Source organism: Epinephelus fuscoguttatus, linkage group LG4, assembly GCF_011397635.1.
Source record: "Epinephelus fuscoguttatus linkage group LG4, E.fuscoguttatus.final_Chr_v1".
Classification (NCBI taxonomy): domain Eukaryota; kingdom Metazoa; phylum Chordata; class Actinopteri; order Perciformes; family Serranidae; genus Epinephelus; species Epinephelus fuscoguttatus.
Window position 1 is genome coordinate 38,363,075 of NC_064755.1, and position 22,003 is coordinate 38,385,077.

The window sequence follows — 22,003 nt, forward strand, 5'->3', positions numbered from 1 at the left end:
GGTAGACATTTACTACGATTCCCACAGTGCATTTCTCTAATAAACTTCCAATCTCAGAGCTTTAAATTCTATAAGCCCTGAGCTCAAATTAGACTCAAATTACTACACCTACAGTGCCCTTGACCAGAGCTGTACCTGAACTGTGAGTGCAATGTTTGCAAAGTCGAAATAAAGAAAATATTTTAATCTTTGCAGATGATACATGAATAGAAGTTCTGCTGTGTTTTTAACTGACTCCCCTTGACTTTATCATAAACACATGCTTAACACGATACTCTATTATCAGTATAAACATGTTTAACACAGATGCTACTTTATTATAAATATAAACATGTTTAACACACATATTACTTTATTATAAATATAAACACGTTTAACACTCATATTACTTTATTATAGATAGATAGATAGATAGATAGATATAGATATAGATATATAAAACACGTTTAACACGTTATATTATGATTCAAAAACACACATTTAACACGTTACTTTATCATAAATATAAACACACATTTAACACATGTTACATTATACATATACAGTAAACACATGTTTAACACACATGTTACTTTATTATAAATATAATCACATGTTTATCACACGTTACTTTATTAGAAAAATAAATTCACGTTTAATGAACATTACTTTATTGTAAGTATAAACACGTTAAACATACATGTGACTTTATTATAAATATAAACACATGTCAAACACACATGTTACATTATCATAAATATGAACATGTTACATTATAAATATAAACACATTTAATACACATATTTATCATAAATATAAACACATGTTTAACACATGTTACTATTACAAATATGAACACATGTTAAACATACATGTTATTTTATTATAAATACAAACACACATTTAACATACATGTTACATTATAAATATAAACATGTTGAACACACATATTACTTTATTATAAATATAAACACACATTTAACACATGTTACATTATCATAAATGTAAACACATCATTAAAATAAATGTTACCTTATTATATCACATACGTTTAACACACGTTATATTATACATATAAGCACATGTTTAAAATAAATGTTACTTTATTATAAATACATGTTAAAACACATGTAACATACATGCTGAGCTTGATCTTCTACAAGTGTTCTCCTGCCGGTGTCTCGGTGTCTTGTCTCTTTAAATGTTTGAAAGGCAGCGCGCGGCCTCTCTCCCCCTGACGTCACTCTCGCACGCGGTAAAGAAAGATGGCGGCTGTGTTGGAGCGCAGCTTCATGGAAATCTGTGGCTTTGAGAGGGAAACTCTGCACAGGTTTCGAGAAGTGACAGTAAACCTAGGTAACGTTTCTCCTCCGTACAGCTTCGTGTCCTCTGATATGTTTATATTATAGATTATATATATTATTCATCTGTACTCTGTCCCAACTTGTCAGGACATGCTAACAACAGCTAGCACCGCTAACTCTCTGGCTGGGTAACGTTAGCCGTACATGCTAATGTAGACTGTCAGTGTGTGTTTGTTGTTTGTGTCCAGAAAACACCCGAATGTGTCACATTCACCGCCGTTAGCTCGTGAGCAGGTGACACACCTGTCTGTAGGTGTTCTGTCATTAGCTTCAGCTAACGTTACTTAGCCGGTAGCGTTACACTCGGCAGAACTACATCACATTAACTAACGATAATAAATGTAATAGCGATAGTAACGTTAGTAGTAGTTGGTTAATGAGGAGCCAAGTTTAGATACTTTGTACAGGACTGAGTAGATTTGTACTGTATCATGTCTATCTTAATGTGGGCTGTAAAGTAACTGAAGCTGTCAGATAAATGTAACGTTAGTGCAGTAAAAAGTACAGCATTTCCTGCTGACATGTAGAGGAGTAGAAGTATAAGGTAGCGGAAAATGAAACGCTAAGTTAAGGAAGTGTGTCACATTTGTATTGAAGTACCTGAGTAAATGTACTTAGTTACTTTATGGAAACTTCCCAGGACCATTATCTTTGATCACACACATTCTCTAAAACATGAAGCATGAACACACACCAAACTCTGTGTAATATTAGAGTAATGTAACTGGGTTGGTGAAGCCTGTCTTGTTCCTCTCATGTAGATTATTAATCCCAAAGGAAATTACATCCAGTTTTGTAAATCTGATGATAAGATATTATTTTTTAGTTACATATTTTAGGGGTGGGCAGTATGGTCCTAAAATAATATCCCAATATTTCAGGGTATTTTTGCAATAACGATATGATAAATAAGTGAAACAAAATAGACAAATAATTTTGGTAATTTTTTTTCACTTAAAGCCATGCTTGTTGTTGCCGTGGGTAACAGTATGATGTCAATATAACAAGTCAAAATATCACAAGTATCACGATATGAATTTTTCATATAATATTACAATGATGGTACATTGGTGTCTTATCTACAGATATTTTAGATAATTTTCAGCCCTCTAAACATTACACATTTTTACTGATGATTCCACTTAAATACACAAATAAGAGAAATATATAATTGCAGAAGAAATAATTTTACAACATGAGATTGACTCGAGGGTTTGTGGACTGTGTCGATGGTGCTGATAGCGATTGCAGGTTAATATTCAGTGTATTGATTTCATTAGCCCATCACTTGGTTTAGGTGGAAGTGTTACCGTTATCCTGTCTGTCTTCATTGAGTCTATTTTTTAGCTGTCACATCACCCAGTCCTACTGCTCAGAGTGACGCATTAATATAAGTGTGTGTGTGTGTTACCTGTTTGCAGGTGTGAGTGCTCTTCCTGGTGGTGTGAAGTTTCCTGACAGCGCTGGAGCGTTTCATTATGAGGAGAGTGGAAAGCTGCTGTCTGTCGCCAGCAACAGATTCATTCACTGGTGAGGATCATCGGCGTCCACACACACACACACACCCCATTTAACAATAACGATCATTATTATATTGTATTACAGGGATTTGTTGAATACTCTGTCCTGATCGATCAATTATGGCACTCAACGATATGTTATACCTGAATAACAAGCGATTGTTATAGACACCACTCTGAACAGAGACGGTTGACGGTTAGTTTATTTTTTAATCAATGAACTCAAATTCAGCATATTATCATATTGGGAATACTAGAGGAATATAAGTGTCCATGTAAATGTAGTAATGGTGTGGGTCATGTATAAATGTGTGTGTGTTGACACTGACTGTGTGTGTGTTTGCAGGTCTACGTCAGGTGACACGGTACAGCTGGTGGAGCAGTCTCTGGACACCAACCTGCTCAACAACGCCGTCAGACTCAAGTTGTCCAACTGCACCGTGCTGCCTGGAGGAGTCACCATCCAGGAGACCCTCAACAATGTCATCATCCTCATCAGCACCAATCAGAGCATCCACAGACTGCTGCTGCCCCATCCCACACGCATGTACCGCAGTGTGAGTAAGCCATGACCCCCTATCAAGAATGTTTATCGCCCAGCACTACTGATCGTATCTTGTTACTTCTGTTTTCACTTTTTTTTTCAGCTACTTTTTTTTCGTGTTTTCAGCTGTTTTGCACTCATTTGAGAAACACTGCATTAGATAACAGTTGTAATGACAATAGATGCGTTCCTGTGTGTGTCCTATTCAGGAGTTGGTGACAGAGCTCCACATGCAGTCCATCTTCACTGATGTGGGGAAGCTGAGTCTGGAGGACCCGTCTCACAGTGCCATCATCCCCAGCTCAGTGGGACAGACGGGGAGTCCCAGCACCGCCACAGCCTGGATCAGTCAGTCTGGAGAGGCTCACTATGCCCTGGCTTCACCTGCCGGAGGCATCATGGTGCTCTCTCTGCCACCTCACGACACACCAGGTAAAGACCAGTGAGCTGCTCTACCATGGTCTCAGCGTGGTCCCAACATGGTCTCACAGACAACTTTACACCATTTCATAAGGGACCATACACAATTTTTGCACTGATAAAAAATAGTCAGAATAAGTTGATGTTGGTGAATTTGCATTACCGGAGTGATTGGAATATGATGGCTAGCAGCACGCAAAGAGACTGCTGGGTAGCCAACAATAATAAACCAAAAATAAGATGCAAGAACAGGCTGCATAGACAGAAACTTAAAAATCACAAAGGATCAGAATCATTTATTGGAATATTTCATTTCATCATGAATCTCAATTATTTTGGCCAGGAGAATCATGACGTAACATTTTCAGATTGTCCCCACATGGTCTCACATCTTAAAGCTCTGGTGTGTTGTGTTGAAGATTGCAAACCAGCTGAAACTTCTCCTGGTTAAAATGGGGAAAAAAATGGTTTACCAGGTGCCAAATCATCACTAGAAGTCTCTCCCTCTCCAAAATAAATGGACCAGTTTAGGGATGTCAATTTCAGTTAATTTTTCTTTTGTTAGGCCAACACCCATTCACCTGTGACTAACTGGTTAATTTTTAAGGAAACAAAAGACATGAAATTGAGCCACATATTCACCGGGACGAGCTGGGGACAGACCGGAGGATGGACACAATTTTTCTGCAGCAATGCTGTTGGGTCAGGATGGCGTTACTAGCAGTAATGGCTGAATGCACGGTGCTACTAGCTAGCCTCCCTTTTTAACTGTGCGCAGTGCAGTTAACTGGAGAGTAGCAAAATTGCCCTGTAGACTGATGTGTAATCGGCAAAAAATATTCTTGCTGGTTAACCGATCAATGGTTAACTTTTGACATCCTTAGAACAGGTGATTAAAACAGTTGAAAACACTAAATAAATAAGTTTAACATTACCAAACAGTGTTTCTTTTACACGGTTTGGCTCTTGGGAGACAGACGGATAGCTCAGCATCTTTAGTGTGTTCTGCTTTTTTCTTTGACAACTTCATGTATGCTCACCTTATTTTGGATCCAGGCATTCATTAGGTTTTTTCTTGGAGCTGAGTTATCCATAGAGGTCTCTACCTCTCCAAAAAAACCAAACGGTAAACCAGTAAAAACATTTAAGTTTCACAGAGAAACTGGTGGATGCTGCTTATTGCAGAGGAGCTGCTAACTACGGTGACCGACATGAAAACATAAATGTCCCTATCTAGAGCCAGTGTTTGAGTTGTCTGTTGTGGGCTACTGTAGAAACATGGCGGGTTGCAATCTCTGTAGCTGAGGACATGCTTCCTAGGTAGATATAAACAGCTAATTCTAATGTAATAAGAACAATGATTCTTATCCTCATGGATATTGAGCCAGTTATTCAGGGTTCATATGATCATTAAAACCCTTTTAAACTTGTGGAATTTGATAAAAAGGAATCTCCGGGCCTGGAGAAGATTTGGAAACATCCATAAACCTTGAAGGTTTTGGGAGAGTCATGGAATTAGCTTTACCAGTGCCTGTGTAATGGATTATATGTGGTTGAGTTAAGATGGACTGGGTAAAACGAACTAATTTTCTGGCAGATTAGTGATGTTGATCTCAGTGTCGCCAACTTGACAAGTTTCTCACTAGATGTTGTAACTCTTCAGACCTTCTCATGACTTTATTATAAAGAGGTGTCCAGCGACAAATTTACTGACTTATTCATCATCATCATCATTCATCATAAGTCACTGTTTGTAAACTCTGTGTGTGTGTGTGTGTGTGTGTGTGTGTGTGTGTGTGTGTGTGTGTGTGTGTGTGTGTGTGTGTGTGGTGCAGGCAGCAGTGTGTCGGTGGTGGAGCTGAAGAGGAGCTCCATGATGCAGAGGTTGTCCGGTTGGATGCCCACAGCGATCCGTGGGGAGCAGAGTCCGGCTGACCTGGCCCTCAGTCTGGCTGTCAGAGAGCTGGAGGAAGACTCCTTCATCTTCGCTCTCTGTCACGACCACAAACTGCGCATGTGGTCCTTCAGGGTGAGATCACATAGACATACAAATCAAAACAATCACTTAATTCAAAATTAACGTTATATTTTTCTGCTGTACTGAACCATGACTGTGTTCTGTTTCTCCTCTAATAGATACAGGTGATGTCAGAAGTACTTGATGTTAATGATACTGATAATAAGTGCTGCATCATTATTTCCCCATCAGGATCAGGCGTGTCTGCTGGAGGCCGACATGTTGGAATACATGCCGGCCTGCAGAGGAGTGAAGCGTCTGTCCGGTCAGGGTCACCGTCTAAGGCTGGCCTTCTCCTCCAACACCGGCCTCTGTCTGTGCGTTTACCTGGCCGTACCTCAGAGAGGACAGTTCACCGTCCTGCAGCTCGTTGCCACCGACAACAACCGCTACAGCCTGGACCACATCTCCTCTGTCTTTACCACACAGGTTAGAAACTACAGTAAATTAATATACTGAAGTACTTCAGCAGAGTTCACATTAACAGAATTTACAGACACTTTTGATCAGTGTTGACATTTGACCTAGACTCACAAGTCAGTCTTTAGACGCTTTGCTTAACTAAAGACTGATGTCTTCCTCGCTGATTTTGTGTTTAGATAGGCGGATACAATTTCAGAGTTTAAAAAACTCCCTACGTTGCAGCACCAATAGTAAATCCGCAGGGCGGTCCTTCGGTGGCTCGCTGAACTCTTGTGCTCGTAAACATAGTCCGACTGCGTTAAAAGTTTTAAACAAAGTCGCTGTAAGTCCTTCATTTCCACAATCTTGTGGACTGAGCACACGTTTCATAAAACAGAGTTAAATCTCTCGGCATCCATTTTCAAGCTCTCTGTGTGTTTGTCCAGTCGTCCTCCAGACTCACTGTGGAAGAGAGGAGCGCTCACTCTGCATCTGGACATGAACTCTTTTGACTGAGACGTTTATGACTCATGATTTAAATCTTGGACTTTCAGGGGCAGCCCTGACTGAAAATAATAACTATATTAAACTATGGCGTGTCTGTCAACAGGAGACTCTGGTGGATTTCGCTTTGACCTCCACAGACATCTGGGGCGTCTGGGTGGACGACTCCAACTCCACTGTGGTCAAATACATCAACTTTGAACAGTAAGTCGTCACATGAATGGTTTCCGAACTGAAGTGTTGATGGTCATTACATGAAGCAAGCTCACTAAGACTTACGCTCCATTCACACTGGACTGATGCCTCTGGGCAGGACGTAAGACATAGACCTCAATAACCGTGTGTCCCTTTAAGACTTATACCTCACCAGGAGCAGGAAGTTAAAAGACAAAATAAAAGAGTCGGATGCATCCTTGTTGTTTGATCAGCTGACAGTGAGCTGACAGTCAAACACTGAGCTGTGAGCGTCGTACTGTCGCAGCAGCCTGATCCAGATTTAAACTGTCTGTTCATCATATTAATATTATAACTAATACACACTCTGTTGGTGCGTGTGTTTGCAGTAACACAGCAGGTCAGTGGAACCAGGTGTTTGTTCAGCCTCCACCTGAAGAAGAAGTTCATATCGGAGAGGACCAGGACCCCAGGGTAAGACTGTGACCTCTGACCTCCTCATGGGGACAGATGATTAGTCAAGTTTCACAATAATCAGTGAAATGATTTGATGCAGCTGAGAGCTCGAACCAATTATCAGGTAATCAAGTAGATGTTTGACGGCAAAATGATCAGCGACTAATTTGATATTCATTTAAGTTTGGCAGAAATGTTTAACATTCTGTAGTTTCAGCTCCTGACGTGAGAAAGATTTGATGACGTGTTGTCATGGTTACTCAGCTCTGACTGTTGGATTAAATAAAGTATGTGTTTTTTGTTAACAGGAGACATACCTGGAGGTTCTCTTCTCTCCTCTGCGCTTCACAGCTTCAGCCATAGTTAAAGCTCTACAGGTGAGAAACTACTTGCTGTAGTTAGAACATTTGTGTATTTAGTTGTAGCTGATGAACGATGTGTGTTTTGTGTGTTTCAGATTTACCGCAGAGGCTCAGAGAGGATCATCGATCCGTCCTGGGACAGTCTGAAGAAGGAGGTGACGGTAGCTGTGGAGAGTGAGGTAATTTACCTCCGACATGGTCTGTTTTTATTACAGCTGTTTTTAGAGCACTAGAAGGAAACTGTTGAGTGTTGTGTCGTCTTTTAAAAATCTTAAATATGATTAAGCGGTGACCGTTCAGACAGTGATCTCTGTTTCCTCTTGTCTGTCCTCCTCCTCCCATCTGTCCTCCTCTTGTGTGTCCTCCTTCTTCTTCCTCCTTTCTCTCCTCCTGGCCAACCCCCTCCCATCTTTCCTTCTTTTCTCTATCCTCTTCCTGTGTGTCATCCTCCTTTCTATCCTTATGTGTGTCCTCCTTCTGTCTATCCTCCTTCTGTTTGTGCACCTTTTATCCACCCCCTCCCATCTGCACTCCTCCTGTCTTTCTGTCTTCCTCCTCTCTATCCCTCTCTTGTCTGTCCCTCATTTTATCTATCCTTCTCCTGTCTTTCCTCCTCCTGTCTATCCCCCTCTCGCCTGTCCTCCCGTCCATCCACCTGTTGGGACTCCTCCCCCTGTCTATCCTCCTGTCTATCCTCCTCCTGTCTGTCTTCCTGCAGCTGCAGAGCAGCGTGACGGAGTTTGAGTTTTCTCAGGAGGAGTACCGTCAGCTGCAGGTGGAGTTCTGGTCCAAGTTCTACGCCTGCTGTCTACAGTACCAGGAGGCTCTTTCTCTGCCTCTGGGTCTGACTGTGAGTCAACACACCAGCATGGTCTGTCTGCTGAAGAAGGTGAGTGTCAGTACCTGCTCATATCGACAGTGCTCTGGTCAGGTGGTGCTCCTACACCTATGGAAACTTAAATAAGTGAGTGTGGAGTCTGTCTGTGTTTCAGGGTTTCGTGTCGTTCCTCCTTCCTTGTTTTGCTGTGGACCATTTGTATCTGTCTTATGATGAGTACCTGTTCTCAGAGGAGGAGACGCCCATCGCAGAAGGTAACTACATCCTTTATAGCAGCAAAGCTGCTGCTGGAGCTTTACACAACCTTATAATGTTCATTTTACTGTTGTAACCACCGTGAGAGCCGTACTGAGACTTTATGTAAACTGTGTGTGTTATCACTGATATATATGTTATTTTACTGTTGTCCTCAGACCCTGAGGTGGGGCGGGACGTGCTGCAGCTGGTTCAGTGTCTGCGGCTGGTCAGTGATGCAGTATCTGGAGAGATGGCGTATGAGATGGAGAAAGCTCTGGAACACCTGCAGTCACCTGAGAGGGCTGCTGATCTCGTCCTGGAAAACATGCTCTCCAATGACAAGTCAGTCAGCTCACCTGCGACACTCACTTTACCATAAACAATATAACAATCATATGTATATGATGAAGTTATTTCAGAAGCAAACAAAGGGCTGGCACAAACATCAAAGTGGTGTTTTATTTAACGTGACATTGTGTTTGCTGCAGTGACAACGTGATCGAGGACATCCAGAACAAACTACAGGACATTCGTAACCCCATGGCGGCCATGATGACCCTGCTCAGGGAGATGGACCTGGAGACGGAGACAGAGGTCGGAGGAGAAGCACCCCTCACACTTGGTAGGAAACAGCTGATTCACCTGAGAAATGACCTCACACACTCCTGGTTCAGATCATAGACCTGTTTGTGTTTGTCCTCCCTGCTCTGTGTCTCACAGGTCAGAGTCTGAACGTGAGGATCAGCCTGTCTCAGCTGTACGGCAGCAGCTCAGCGGTGTCTGTCGTCTGTCAGGCTGTCTGTCACATGGCCATGACTAGAGCTCTGTTCTGTAGAGACCTGCTGATCCTGCAGAAACTCTACCTGCGCTTCGGAGACAACGTATGTACACACACACATACCTGAACACACACGAGCATTCTTTGTAATTTAAAGTTTAAATGAAGACCGTCACTGTTTTACATTAAAATTGTATTTTATTTATTTTTATTTTTTTTTTTTTTTACTGTGTGTGTTTGTATGTCAGGTGTTTCTGGGTGGGGGAGCTCAGCTGCTGCAGCTCCAGCAGGACCTGATCCCCCGGAGCTCCCACCTCCTCTCCTCTTATTACCTCCTCAAACACATCAGTCAGAGCCTGGCCTCCTCTGTCCCCATGGATATCATGTAAGTACACACAAGTACACAAGCTGTGTACTAGTACACACATACGATACAAAGATGGTTGTAGCCGGCAAGGTATCACTTTAACTGTGCACCTAAAAGTGGATTTTTGTAAAATAAAATGTGAGCAGGAAGTAACATAAAGTTGAAACACATGTATAAATGTAGAGATGTAAGTTAATTGACCTCTGACCTCCTGCAGAGACGCCAACCTGCAGCACCTCACAGTGTTGGAGCTGTCCGACTCTCCAGCCCTCTCCACCAACAGATCAGGTCAGAGACACTGAACTCACATCGGCATCATCACTCCTGATTTCATTCACTTCTAATTAACTAAACTCTAAACAAGACAGAAAAAAAATCACATGAATATATGAGGTGATAATAGTGCCTCACATGATGGCCACTGTTTGTATACAGTGATAGTAGTGCCTGAGATGGTGTTCAGTATGTATGAGGTAATAAAAGTACCCAGAACGATGTTCAGTAATTATATTGCCTGATAGGATTTTTAGTGGGTATGAGGTAATAATAGTGCCTCACATGATGGTCACTGTTGTATACAGTGATAGTAGTGCCTGAGATGGTGTTCAGTACGTATGAGATAGTAATGTCTGATGTGAAGTTCAGTGTGTATGAGGTAATGATAGTACCCAGCATGGTGTTCAGTGTTTGTATGATGTAATTATATTGCCTGATATGATGTTTAGTGGGTATGAGGTTATAATAGTGCCTGACAAGATGTTCAGAGTGTATGAGGTAATAATAGTGCCTGACATGATGTTTGGTGTGTATGAGGTAGTATTAGTACTGGGTATGATGTTCACTGTGTATGAGGTAAGTTTAGTACCTGCTATGATGTTTAGAGTGTATGAGTTAATAATAGTGCTTCACATGATGTTCACTGTGTGTATAAGGTAATGATACTGCCTGACATAATGTTCAGTGTGTATGAGGTAAGAAAAGTGCGGGACATGATGTTTGGTGTGTGTATGAGGTAATAATACTGCCTGACATGATGTTCAGTAACTATGAGGTAATAATAGTACCCAGCACGATGTTCACTGTGTGTATGAAGTAATGATAGTGCCTGACATGATGTTTGGTGTGTATGAGGTAGTTTTAGGACCCGGCATGATGTTCAGCGTGTATAAGGTAATAATGGTGCCTGATATGATGTTCACTGTGTGTATGAGGTAATAATGGTGTCGAACATGATGTTCAGTGTGTGTATGAGGTTATAATAGTGCCTGATATGATGTTCGGTGTGTGTATGATGTGATAACAGTACCCTCCGTCTCTCATCAGTGTTGAGCCCTCAGACGGTGGTGGAGCTCTTCTACCAGACTGTGGCCAGGAAGACGATCATCTCTCAGATTTACTCTCAGCAGCAGAGTAACTCTATGCTCCACTGGAGTCACATGATCTCCAGCGTGGTCAACCTGCTCGCTCAGCTGCTGTATCCTTCATACACCTGACAACACACTAAACAGATGTTTGTTTTTCACACACACTTGGGATGGCAATAAATAAACGTTTACATGTGTTTTTTCCGGTGACTTCCTGTATTCATGAGTGCTCTGTGGTTCTTGAATCTTAACCGTTGTCTCCCAGTTGGCCCAGTAACCCTGGTTTCCAGTTTCCTGAGTGTCTGATGACCAACTGTCAGTATACACAGCTGCAGGTGGGTTTGACTGTGTTTATTATATTCTTCATCACAAGAAGCTGATGTCTTCATCCTTGTCTCAACACTCAATCAGGAATAAATCTCTGCAGAAAGGACACACACGATGATAAATCTGAAGCCTCAGATTGGAGGAGAGCTGCCACAGAGTGCAGTGACATCACAAACTGTTTGCTGTGTTTACCTTCATTACATCACACATGAACAGCTGGCTGCTACAGAATAACCACACACACCTGTGCACACATCAGACTGGTCTGTTATAAGTGTTGTTCAGAAGGAGCGTCTCAGGTAAATCCCACCTGTGCGTCTGTGTTTGCAGGAGTACGTGCGGCTGATTGGTCCCTGGTGTCAGGTGAACATCGGATCCTGTCGCTTCGTGCTGGGTCAGTGTTACCTGGCCAACGGGGAGGGCCAGGAGGTGAGTCAGCACAAACCACACCTGGACATTGTATCTGTGTTTGTGGCTCCACACATCTGTTGACTCTGTTGTTGTTTTGTCTTCAGGCTCTGCAGTGTTTCCAGGAGGCGGCGACGGAGGTGGAGAAGGAGGAGTTCCTGATGAGACTGACGGGCACTGACGACGAGGAGGCTGCATCCACCCCCAGATTACAGTACTACAACAAGGTACCCCTTGGGTTCATCCTGATACCTGATCTCGCATCCACGTGTCCTTCACTTGCATCTTAGCTTTGCCCTCATAAGACGCAGGGGAGAGATGTGAGGATGAGACGCGAGGAGAGAAAAAAAAGGAAATATGCCTTTAGAGAAGCGCTATGACGTTCATTCCAGGTGACGGCGGTAGGTGATTACAGTTGGACCCACTGTCAGTCGGCTTTATTAAAACAAAGCTGAAATTATGAAACCCACCAACCAGGCACTCAGGAATGATCAGCCTCACGTGTGACTGAATGGAAATGATGATCGCTGATGTAAAAGAGTTTCTAGCAGAGAGACAGACATTTAATTGTATCAATAAAAAAGTTGACGGGGGAAATAACAGATCACGAGGAGAAAAATCTTTCTAATAAATGAAGAATGTTTGTGGTCCTTTTGTTGCTCAGGTTTTTAAATAAATGGCGAGTGATTCACTTGAGTTTAATCTCTTATCTGTCTGTCGGTAAAAGACTTCCACGAAGGCTGCACTCGTGTATCCTCGCTTCCCTTCCCTCTGTAAGCCTCCTCCCTACTTGACTCCTTGACTCCTCTGAGCGCATTTAACGTATTGAGACGTCCTTTAAGATGGCGAGTCTCAATCAGTTTCCGGGTCAAGTGATCGAGGATGGAGGATGCAGGAGTCAAGGAGGGATATTGGGATAAACCCCTGAAGTAATCATGTTCACAGCACTAAAACTGTGTGTGTTCAGGTGCTGCGGCTGTTGGAGGATGTGGGTCTACCTGAGCTGGTTATCCAGTTGGCCTCTCTGGCCATAACGGAGGCCGTCAATGACGTCAACAGTCAGGTAACATTATCATGACCTTTATAGTGTGTTTGTGCCTCTGACACATAAAATACCTCGTCCCTCTCAGGATCATTATGTACACATGAAAACTATATGTGTGTGTGTTTTAAGCTTATGTTGTTTGTTTCTACATATTGCTGTTTTAGTTCAGTATATAAATATGAATCTGTCTCCAGGCGGCTCTGTGGACTCGAATATTCAAGCACCACCTGGATCTCGGACACAACAGTGAAGCTTACGAAGCGCTCACACAGAACCCAGACAGCAGCATGTATGTATATGTACACTCATACATTTATACACACACACTTACACACATAAATGTAAGTATGTTTATATGTATTTAGACATGAGTAATATAAAAAAATGAGAGTTTGATACATTTTCATTCTGGTGAACAGTTCTTTCTCCTCCGTATAGAATAATTGTATTTACATGTTTCATGTTGTTGTCACAGGCAGCTGGATTGTCTCCGTCAGCTGGTGGTGGTTCTGTGTGAACGTTCCCAGCTCCAGGATTTAGTCCAGTTCTCCTACGTCAACCTGCACGATGAGGTAAAACCTTCACCTGACACTTACACGATCAGATTACAATCAGCTCATACAGTCAGATTAATAGTATGGTCACGCACACACGTGTCAAACTGAAATCTAAAATGTGTCAACCCGTTCAGAATCCCATTATGTTCCAAACACACAAAAAAATATTGTAATAATAGATTTCTGCTCTAAATGCCAATTTATTTATGTATTTTATTAGGATTGTAAATTACGTGTCCATTACAAAGGATGAAGAATCTGAACGCAGAAACCACCTGATAGTAAAAATGACAATAAATGGTCTTAACAGACTTTTTTTTTTTTTTTTTTTTTTTTCCCAAAAAACGCAAGTTCATTCATTTTCAGTAATGGTTAACTCATGTCAATGAATAAACACATTCCACGTACAATTTGTATTGTATTTGTCATCATGAACCTCAAAACCTCTTGAGATGAATATTCTGTGTACATGATCAATAGGATGCATAATAAGCTGATTCTATCATTAGAAAATCAAATCAGAACAGTATTTCCTTATTTTAACAGTATTTGCCTGTTCATTATCTGACATTCAGATTCACCATCCGTTCCAGTCAGTGGCGGCTGCTGGTCTTTCACACAGGGGAAGCTCACTTTAAGTTTACATCATAAAATTTGTCCTATTGTAGCGAGGCAGTAACTTATAAAAGGAACATTTAATTGAAGCCGTTTTTCAACCACACTCATGCCTTAGAACCACAGCAACACACACCTCAAAGGCACTCTGTCAGAAGACTCCACTCGCAAATATCCACATGGGACTGAGCTCGAAATGTGAAGTGCTGTCAGTCACAAAGGGGTTCAGCCTTTTAGACAGTTCCTCCAATCATCATGCATACACCGAGCGTTCTCTCCCGCCTACTGCTCCATTAGGTCCCAGGGAAGCTGAGCCTCCCTGGAAGTGACGATTTTGTCGCATTTATCCAATGACTGTCTTGCTTTGCTGCATGAAAAAAACCTGCTCAGCGCTGTCTCATAGGAATGCTTGGAGGCTCCGCATGCTGACATGAGAATGTATGACAGGGAGGTCGCGTTTGAAAACTGGTGATAAACAGCTGACATTTGATCTTAGTCATGATGTGAAACGCATCCTAGCACACGTTTAATGCAATGTAAATTCATATTTTAATGTAAATTCAATAGTGCATGTTTAACCATTCTATGAAATTTTAGGGGAGGTTCAGCCTCCCTTGTTGTCTCAGAGCAGTCGCCCCTGGTTCCAGTGGATAGATATTTTTTAAATAATCCTCAGTAAAAGCTATGAAAAGTCTTTTATATGATTTTTTTGACATGTATAAGTAATATAACATCTCATGTTTACTTTAAACACATTACTGAAACGTGCCTTGTACTTCCTCTTTGCCTCACTGTCGGCCATGCTTGTAAAAAAAAGGGGGGGCGTGGCTCTACAGCGGTCCACTTTAGATGATGTGGAACACAGTGATTGGCCTATAGACATCCCACTAGTCTTTGAAAGTTTTGTCCATTGATTCGGACAGGGGATCTGAACGGGTTAAAATTTTCATACTGTTGTATCATTAACTGTTGTGTCTTTGTCGTTAACTGTTGTGTTGTTAACTGAAGGGTTAACTTTCATGTCGCCATCAGGTCGTCAGTATCATCGAGTCTCGAGCCAGAGGTTTGGACCTGCTGGCTCATAACTACTACGAGCTGCTGTACGCCTTCCACATCAACAGACACAACTACAGGAAAGGTAAACAAAAGGGTTAATGAGGAACTTTTTAAGTTGAGCCCTAAAAGAGAAATTTGGTGTCTCCTCAGGGACCCAAACTTACATAATACATCATGAATTTCTATAACATCTCTACTGACTAAGAACACATCAAACTATACAGTTAAAATGTGTATGAATAGTTCCCTTTGGAGCAAAATAATGTCTGCAATCGTGGCTAACGCTGACAAGTGACATTATCTAGCAGCAACACACAAGTCAACAACTAACAGACACGAGAAACAAATGATTCAAATGCTGCACAAATGAACACGACTGACTCTCCTCTGTAAAAACACTCATGCCGCTCCTTTGCATTTCAAATGTCTGTGGTGAAGCATCATCTGAGCTGATCACACCAGCGCAGCAAAAACAGCACTCTCCTTCCATTGTAATGAGGAAATTAATTTTCATATCAAAGCATTAAAAAACGTTTCGTGACCTGTTTTGTGTGGCGACCCTAACTTAGGTAAAGACTGCTGTAGATGAACAAACTGAATCTCAGAGTAAATGTGACAAACTGCAGAAAGTTTGATTTAATTTAATTCATCTTTAATTTATTTGATTATTCACAGAAACACAAACTTACCAGTCTTTATTTAAAAAACATTTTCAGTTTATGGAAAAACTTGAGTTTAGTTTGACGTCATTTCACATCAGTCACACAGGAAATGGAAAGGATTTTGACCCTGTTGTGTTTTATAATTCAGATGTGTTTACAGACATGTTGAATAAACTTCGTGTGTGTGTGTGTGTGTCTGTAGCGGGGACGGTGATGTTCGAGTTCGGGATGCGTCTTGGTCGAGAGGTTCGGACTCGTCTTGGCCTTCAGAAGCAGGTGAACTGTTACCTGGCTGCTCTCAACTGTCTCCGCCTCATCAGACCCGAATACGCCTGGATCGTCCAGCCAGCCTCAGGAGCTGTGGTACTTACACACACACACACACACACACACACACACACACACGCACAGTATATGAATCTATATACACAAACGTGTTAATATATATTTTGTTCTGAGTCTGCTTGGTGTAAGTGAAGCTGTGTTTGTTTGTTGCAGTACGAGCGTCCAGGAGCGTCTCCAAAGAGAAACGCTGACGGAGAGTTTTCTTCTGAACCAGGTGACATCATCTGTCTTTAACAAAGCTTTATTAGCAAACCGACGGTAGACAGACATTGACTGCTCTGCTGGATCATCAGAGCCTTTATTATAACACTAATAATAATTATTATGATGCTTTTCTGAACAGAGTCACAAAGTGATTAAGAGTAAAAGAAGCAGGATGGTAATTAGCTTACAAGAAGTGTTTTTAAAGTATATTTAAAAACAATCACAACTAAAACAGTTTAAACAAAGTTTATAAAGGTTTTTTAAATCTAGTTATTAATGACCATTAGTCATAATCATAATAAAATCTAAAAAGAGTCAAATTTTAAACAGTTAACTGGAATTTTCTGTTGAGTTGACTCATGTTAAACAGGAAGTCCTCAGTACATGTGGTTTACAGTGAGATGTTGCCCCCTACTGGACGAGGACATAATGTGTCCTAATGATTGAATTGAAGTGGACATCAATTGACCCTTCTTCTTCTGCTGTTTGTGTTTCCTCCTGCAGTCAAACATCAGGTCGACATCCTGGAACTCAAGGACCTCGAGAAGGAGTACATCCTGTCTCGCAGCCGCCTCACCCTCGCCCAGCACCACCCCCCCTCTGCTGCCATCGCTGGTGAGCCAGGACTCCTTAATCACCTACACCCACACCTTCTACACCTTTAACACAACAGTCTCTCTGGAGGAGGGCCTGGAATTTATAAATGTTGTTTTCCAGGCCTGGAGAAATCTGGAGAAAATGATTTTTTTTTTTTTTTTTTTTTTTCCCAGTTGAATGTTAAATATTATATAAACGACGTTACTGTTGACTGAGATTATTTAATACATTTTTCCTTTTTTCCTGCCAAATTGAAATTAATCAGCAGATAACTGATAATATAAATAATGTCTGTTGCAGCTGTTCAGATGTTTATACATACTGTATGTAAGTACATTGACCAACCCCCTCACTGTCTGCATGTGTGTGTGTCTGCAGGCAGTGCCTCAGCAGTGGAGATGGTGGCTCTGTTGGTCCAAACAGGACTGTTTGACTCGGCTCTGTCCGTCTGTCAAACCTTTAAACTGAACCTGACTCCAGTCTTCGAGGGTCTGACCTTCAAGTAAGTCATTTTACAAACAGACACACGGACAGGTTTTTCTATTTCGTTAAAAGAAAAACCATCCCATTGACACACATTATTTTTAACAAATCTCTGCCCAGAGAGAAAAAAAACAAAAACAGTGTTTGGATAGGGGATAGGAAATGGCGGCCTCAGGAAACACTATGTGACTGTCTCTGTGGAGTGACGGTCAGAACACGGGGGGGCAGGAATGTCTGTCTACGAATTTATTGCTGAAACTCTCATTAAAGGTTACAGGAACAGGAAGGTGTGGGCTATAGAGAGCAGAACAAATAAGAATGTAAGCTGTCAATATTAGTACATAATTATCATACAATAATAATGTTACAACTGATCATAATGTTTTTTTTTCCCCCGTTAAAGGGGGGGAAAAAACGCTGTGAGGCAAATTGTGATTTGTGATATTGGGCTTTATAAATAAAATTGATTGATTGATTGATTGATTGATTGATTGAACAACAGAGTGGGAAGATGTACAATAATAGAATAGATAAACTAGTAGATCAGCAGGATTTAAAGGCACTGCAGTAGATTTCTTTCTGAATGGGAACAATTACCAGGGTGATAGTGCCCTCTTGCGGTGATGCACCTAATATAAAATACACTCCCACTCGCATCAATTAGCGATATATTTGAACCACCAAATGAAACTTCAACTTGTCTCAGTATGAAGATTAATCTCGACCACAGCGTCATTCCTGTGGGCTACGGCAACACTAAACCCCTGAGCTTGCCTGAGAAGGACTAAAAGCACAAACCTGCTATTTTTAAATATCCCATGGAGAGAGACTCTCACTGCAGCCTGTTCTATTTTGTTCTGAAAACGTTGGCGTGCAGCCTCGTTCTGTGGACGATAAACAAGGTGCAGACTGATAAAGAAGGAAATCCAGTGAGTGCTGGACGGAGCAGTGAGTGACAACAACCCTGCCCACATTTAAGAGTACTGTTTAAGGTGGAAACACTAGGGTCTAGGTACCATGTCTGAAGGGTTACTGTTGGCTCCAAAGGTACCATACTGAAAGTGTTTGGTGGAAACGGGTCTTAATGCAGCAACTGAGGACAGTACCAGTGTCTTCATAGGCATACATCAAAGCTGCCTTTAGGCTGAAGCAGACAGATGTGGTGAACAAAGTAGAGCTCTTGTAGCACCTCTGGGACCCAAAGCTGGATTTGGCCTCTGAAACATATTGAGATTAAAAGACTCAGCTGCTGTCTGATAGAATGAATAAACAAGAAGTGACTTTGTGCTGAAACATGTCTTTTTTTTTTGTTGTTTTTTCAGGTGCATTAAGCTTCAGTTTGGGGGGGAGGAGTCTCACAATGAAGCTTGGAGCTGGTTGGCTGCTAATCAGCTGTCATCTGTCGTCAACACCAAAGAGTCCAGGTTTGATTTTTATCCATCCATTTATGAGCTCATTTATATTCATCTCATGGTAATGTGTCATGAGGAGGACTCAAACATTAAAAATCAGAGAAGAAAGAATCATCATGTTTTTAAGTTTTCTTCAGTATCAGAGTAATCCAGTTTCTTCTTGTCCTCTTTGGTTTCTTTCTCTGTGTACAGTGCCACAGATGAGGCGTGGCGGCTGCTGGCCTCTTACCTGGACAGGTATCCCTCTGCTAACGGACAACACCACCGATGTGTCATCAACAAGCTGCTGTCACATGGTGTCCCTCTGCCTGATTGGCTCGTCAAGTCTTACAAGGTGAGAGTTCAATCAACAGGGAAGAGGGATGGTTTGGCTTAATTTCCCATCAATGCAGCTGTGTTTGTTGCCTGGCGAGGTTATTTTTCAATGATGCAACTGTGTCTGTTACAGGGTGTGGATGCCGCGTCTCTGCTGCGTCTCTACCTGAACTATGACCTCCTGGACGCTGCAGCTGAGCTGGTGTTGGAGTATGTGGACGCTCTGCTCGGGAAAGGACACCAGTATTTTGGAATAGAGGTAAGAACTTTATTTTTATTTATTACCTCTTGAGATTAAAAAACTCCTGACCAAGATAGGCGGCAGCATATCTAAGAGACACATAGAACAAAAATATGATTTCAAAAATATTCAACTCCAAAACAAGCAATATAAAACACAGAAAGAACAAAAGGAGATGACCACAAAGGAAAAAAAGTATGTTAATACAAGCTGTAAGTGAATAATTTTGTGTGTGTGCATGTGTTTCAGAGGCCTCTGTCAGCGACGTCGTCTTCAGTCTGGCTGCCGTACACATCGATCGATCAGCTGCTGCAGACTCTGAATGAGACGCAGACCAACAGTAGCGTGAGTCATCTTTACTTCCTGTTACATCTCACTGCATCACTTCCTGTTTACACTTAGAGAAGCTTGTGATTGCTCCATGTGGAAACATAATTAATACTAAGTGATCTTGGGGAGCTGAACCTACGACCTGCCGGGCAGCAGTGCCTCACTCCGTCTGTACTAATGAAACCCTGTCGTCGTCTCGTTTCAGATTTATAATAAAGTTCGAGACAAACTGGACGATTATCACAAACTGGTGGAGCAGACGACCAAACGAAGACTTGTGGCTTGATAATCCTCATCAGGTCACTCCGATCAATCAGGGAGCTGAAACATTAAAACTGATGATGTAAATAAATCCAGTGTTTTGTGGTCAAAGATGTAAATCAGCTGTTTGTGTTAAGTTTTTTATAATAATTTGTACTCGTCATGTTTTCCATCAGAATAAAATTAAAGTGTTTTCTTGCATTTCATCGAGTCTGTCGTCGATTTACATGATTCACTGATTTGTGGATACGAGTGTTGAGTTAGACAAAACAAATCTCACCTCAGAGTCCTCTCAGTAGCTGTTCTGGAGCTTTTGACCATATCACACGATCTTCGTCAGCAGACTCAGTTGTTTAATTTCCATTTTTAGGAGCACTTTCAGGACTTCACATCAATGTTGGCATCACAGTTTAAACACTTCCAAGAGCACCAACACATCTACTGAGGAAAATCATGTGATACATCCAAAAGCTCCAGTACAGCTATTAAATGCACCGACACATACATGAACAGTAGACACACATGCACATGTTCAGACTTTAGATCCTGGGATCTCAGTTTTAATGAGTGCCATCTTATGTAGCCAGGATATGACTGAGGTAAAAAAAAATTGCACACATAAAACAAAATGTCTTTTTCATTTTATTTTCACATCAAACTCCACAGTTCTCCACTGAAATTGGCAATATTTTTTTTATTACGTATACAATGTGTTTATGTATTTTTATGACATATTGCACTATGACTCTTTTGCATAATGTTTTATGACAGTAAATTACAACTATAATTTTTGATGCACTACACAATTTTTTGAAGTTCTTTCCATCTACTAACTTTTTTATTCTAATTTGATTTACTTTTATACATACTAAATTGTAACATGTTATGTGACATACATGCTATGACTTTTTAAAACGTTTTTATGATATACTTCTCCATGACTTTATGTAAATTCAAGACAACAGAAATAAAGTATTTCTTAAAATATTGAGATAAAAAGGTCAGAATAGTGCATCAACAAAGGTAATTGAGAACTACGTCATGAATGTATGATAAAAGTCAATAGTAGAGAATAAAAATATAGTATGAAAAATTTAAATAAATGAAAAAAAAGTCATAGTATAGTGTGACCGAAATTTGAATAAAAAAAAAAAAAAAGTTGTACTATGGTATGACCAAAATTTATATGAAAAAGTCATAGTATAGCATTACCAAAATTTAAAAAAAATAAAAAAAAGTAGAAAAGTTCTACTTTGGTTTGACCCCAAGAAAAGGTCACAGTATAGTAAGACCTTGATTTATATAAATATGTCATGTAACAAAAAAGTGATGGCATAATATGACTGCAATTGAATAAACAGAAACAGTCATAGTATAGCATGTCATCACAAATAATAAAAAAAATCATGAAAAAAAATCATAGTATAGTATGTCATCCAAATTCACAAAAAACCGTCATAGTATAGCGTGTCATACAAAATCATGAAAAAAACGTCATAGTGTAGCATGTCATACAAAATCATGAAAAAGTCATAGTATAGTATGTCGTGCAAAATCATGAAAAAAATGTCATATATGGCATGTCATACAAAATCATGAAAAAAACGTCATAGTGTAGCATGTCATACAAAATCATAAAAAAGTCAGTATGTCATACAAAATCATGAAAAAGTCATAGTATAGTATGTCGTCCAAAATCATGAAAAAAATGTCATATATGGCATGTCGTCCAAAATCATGAAAAAACGTCATAGTATAGTATGTCATACAAAATCACAAAAAAAGTCATAGTATAAAATTTTTTTATGAAGCAAATAAT

At 40.7% G+C, this 22,003-nt stretch overlaps 1 protein-coding gene across 1 annotated transcript; it reads left to right on the forward strand.

The window, feature by feature from the left end:
- The first annotated feature begins 1,230 nt into the window (after positions 1–1,230).
- On the forward strand, positions 1,231–20,390 carry nup160 (nucleoporin 160). The gene is made up of 34 exons (XM_049573950.1): positions 1,231–1,335; positions 2,765–2,873; positions 3,210–3,420; positions 3,617–3,839; positions 5,663–5,856; positions 6,037–6,273; positions 6,857–6,954; positions 7,314–7,398; positions 7,689–7,757; positions 7,838–7,921; positions 8,461–8,631; positions 8,735–8,834; positions 8,994–9,159; positions 9,306–9,439; positions 9,538–9,698; positions 9,844–9,980; positions 10,180–10,250; positions 11,286–11,436; positions 11,592–11,661; positions 11,984–12,082; positions 12,169–12,288; positions 13,029–13,124; positions 13,301–13,395; positions 13,582–13,678; positions 15,311–15,416; positions 16,199–16,359; positions 16,495–16,555; positions 17,050–17,160; positions 17,521–17,644; positions 18,948–19,049; positions 19,230–19,371; positions 19,486–19,611; positions 19,843–19,938; positions 20,129–20,390. Exons 1-34 carry the CDS (start codon positions 1,245–1,247, stop codon positions 20,207–20,209), a joined length of 4,179 nt encoding a protein of 1,392 aa, XP_049429907.1. The 5' UTR covers positions 1,231–1,244; the 3' UTR covers positions 20,210–20,390.
- Positions 20,391–22,003: the final 1,613 nt, after the last annotated feature.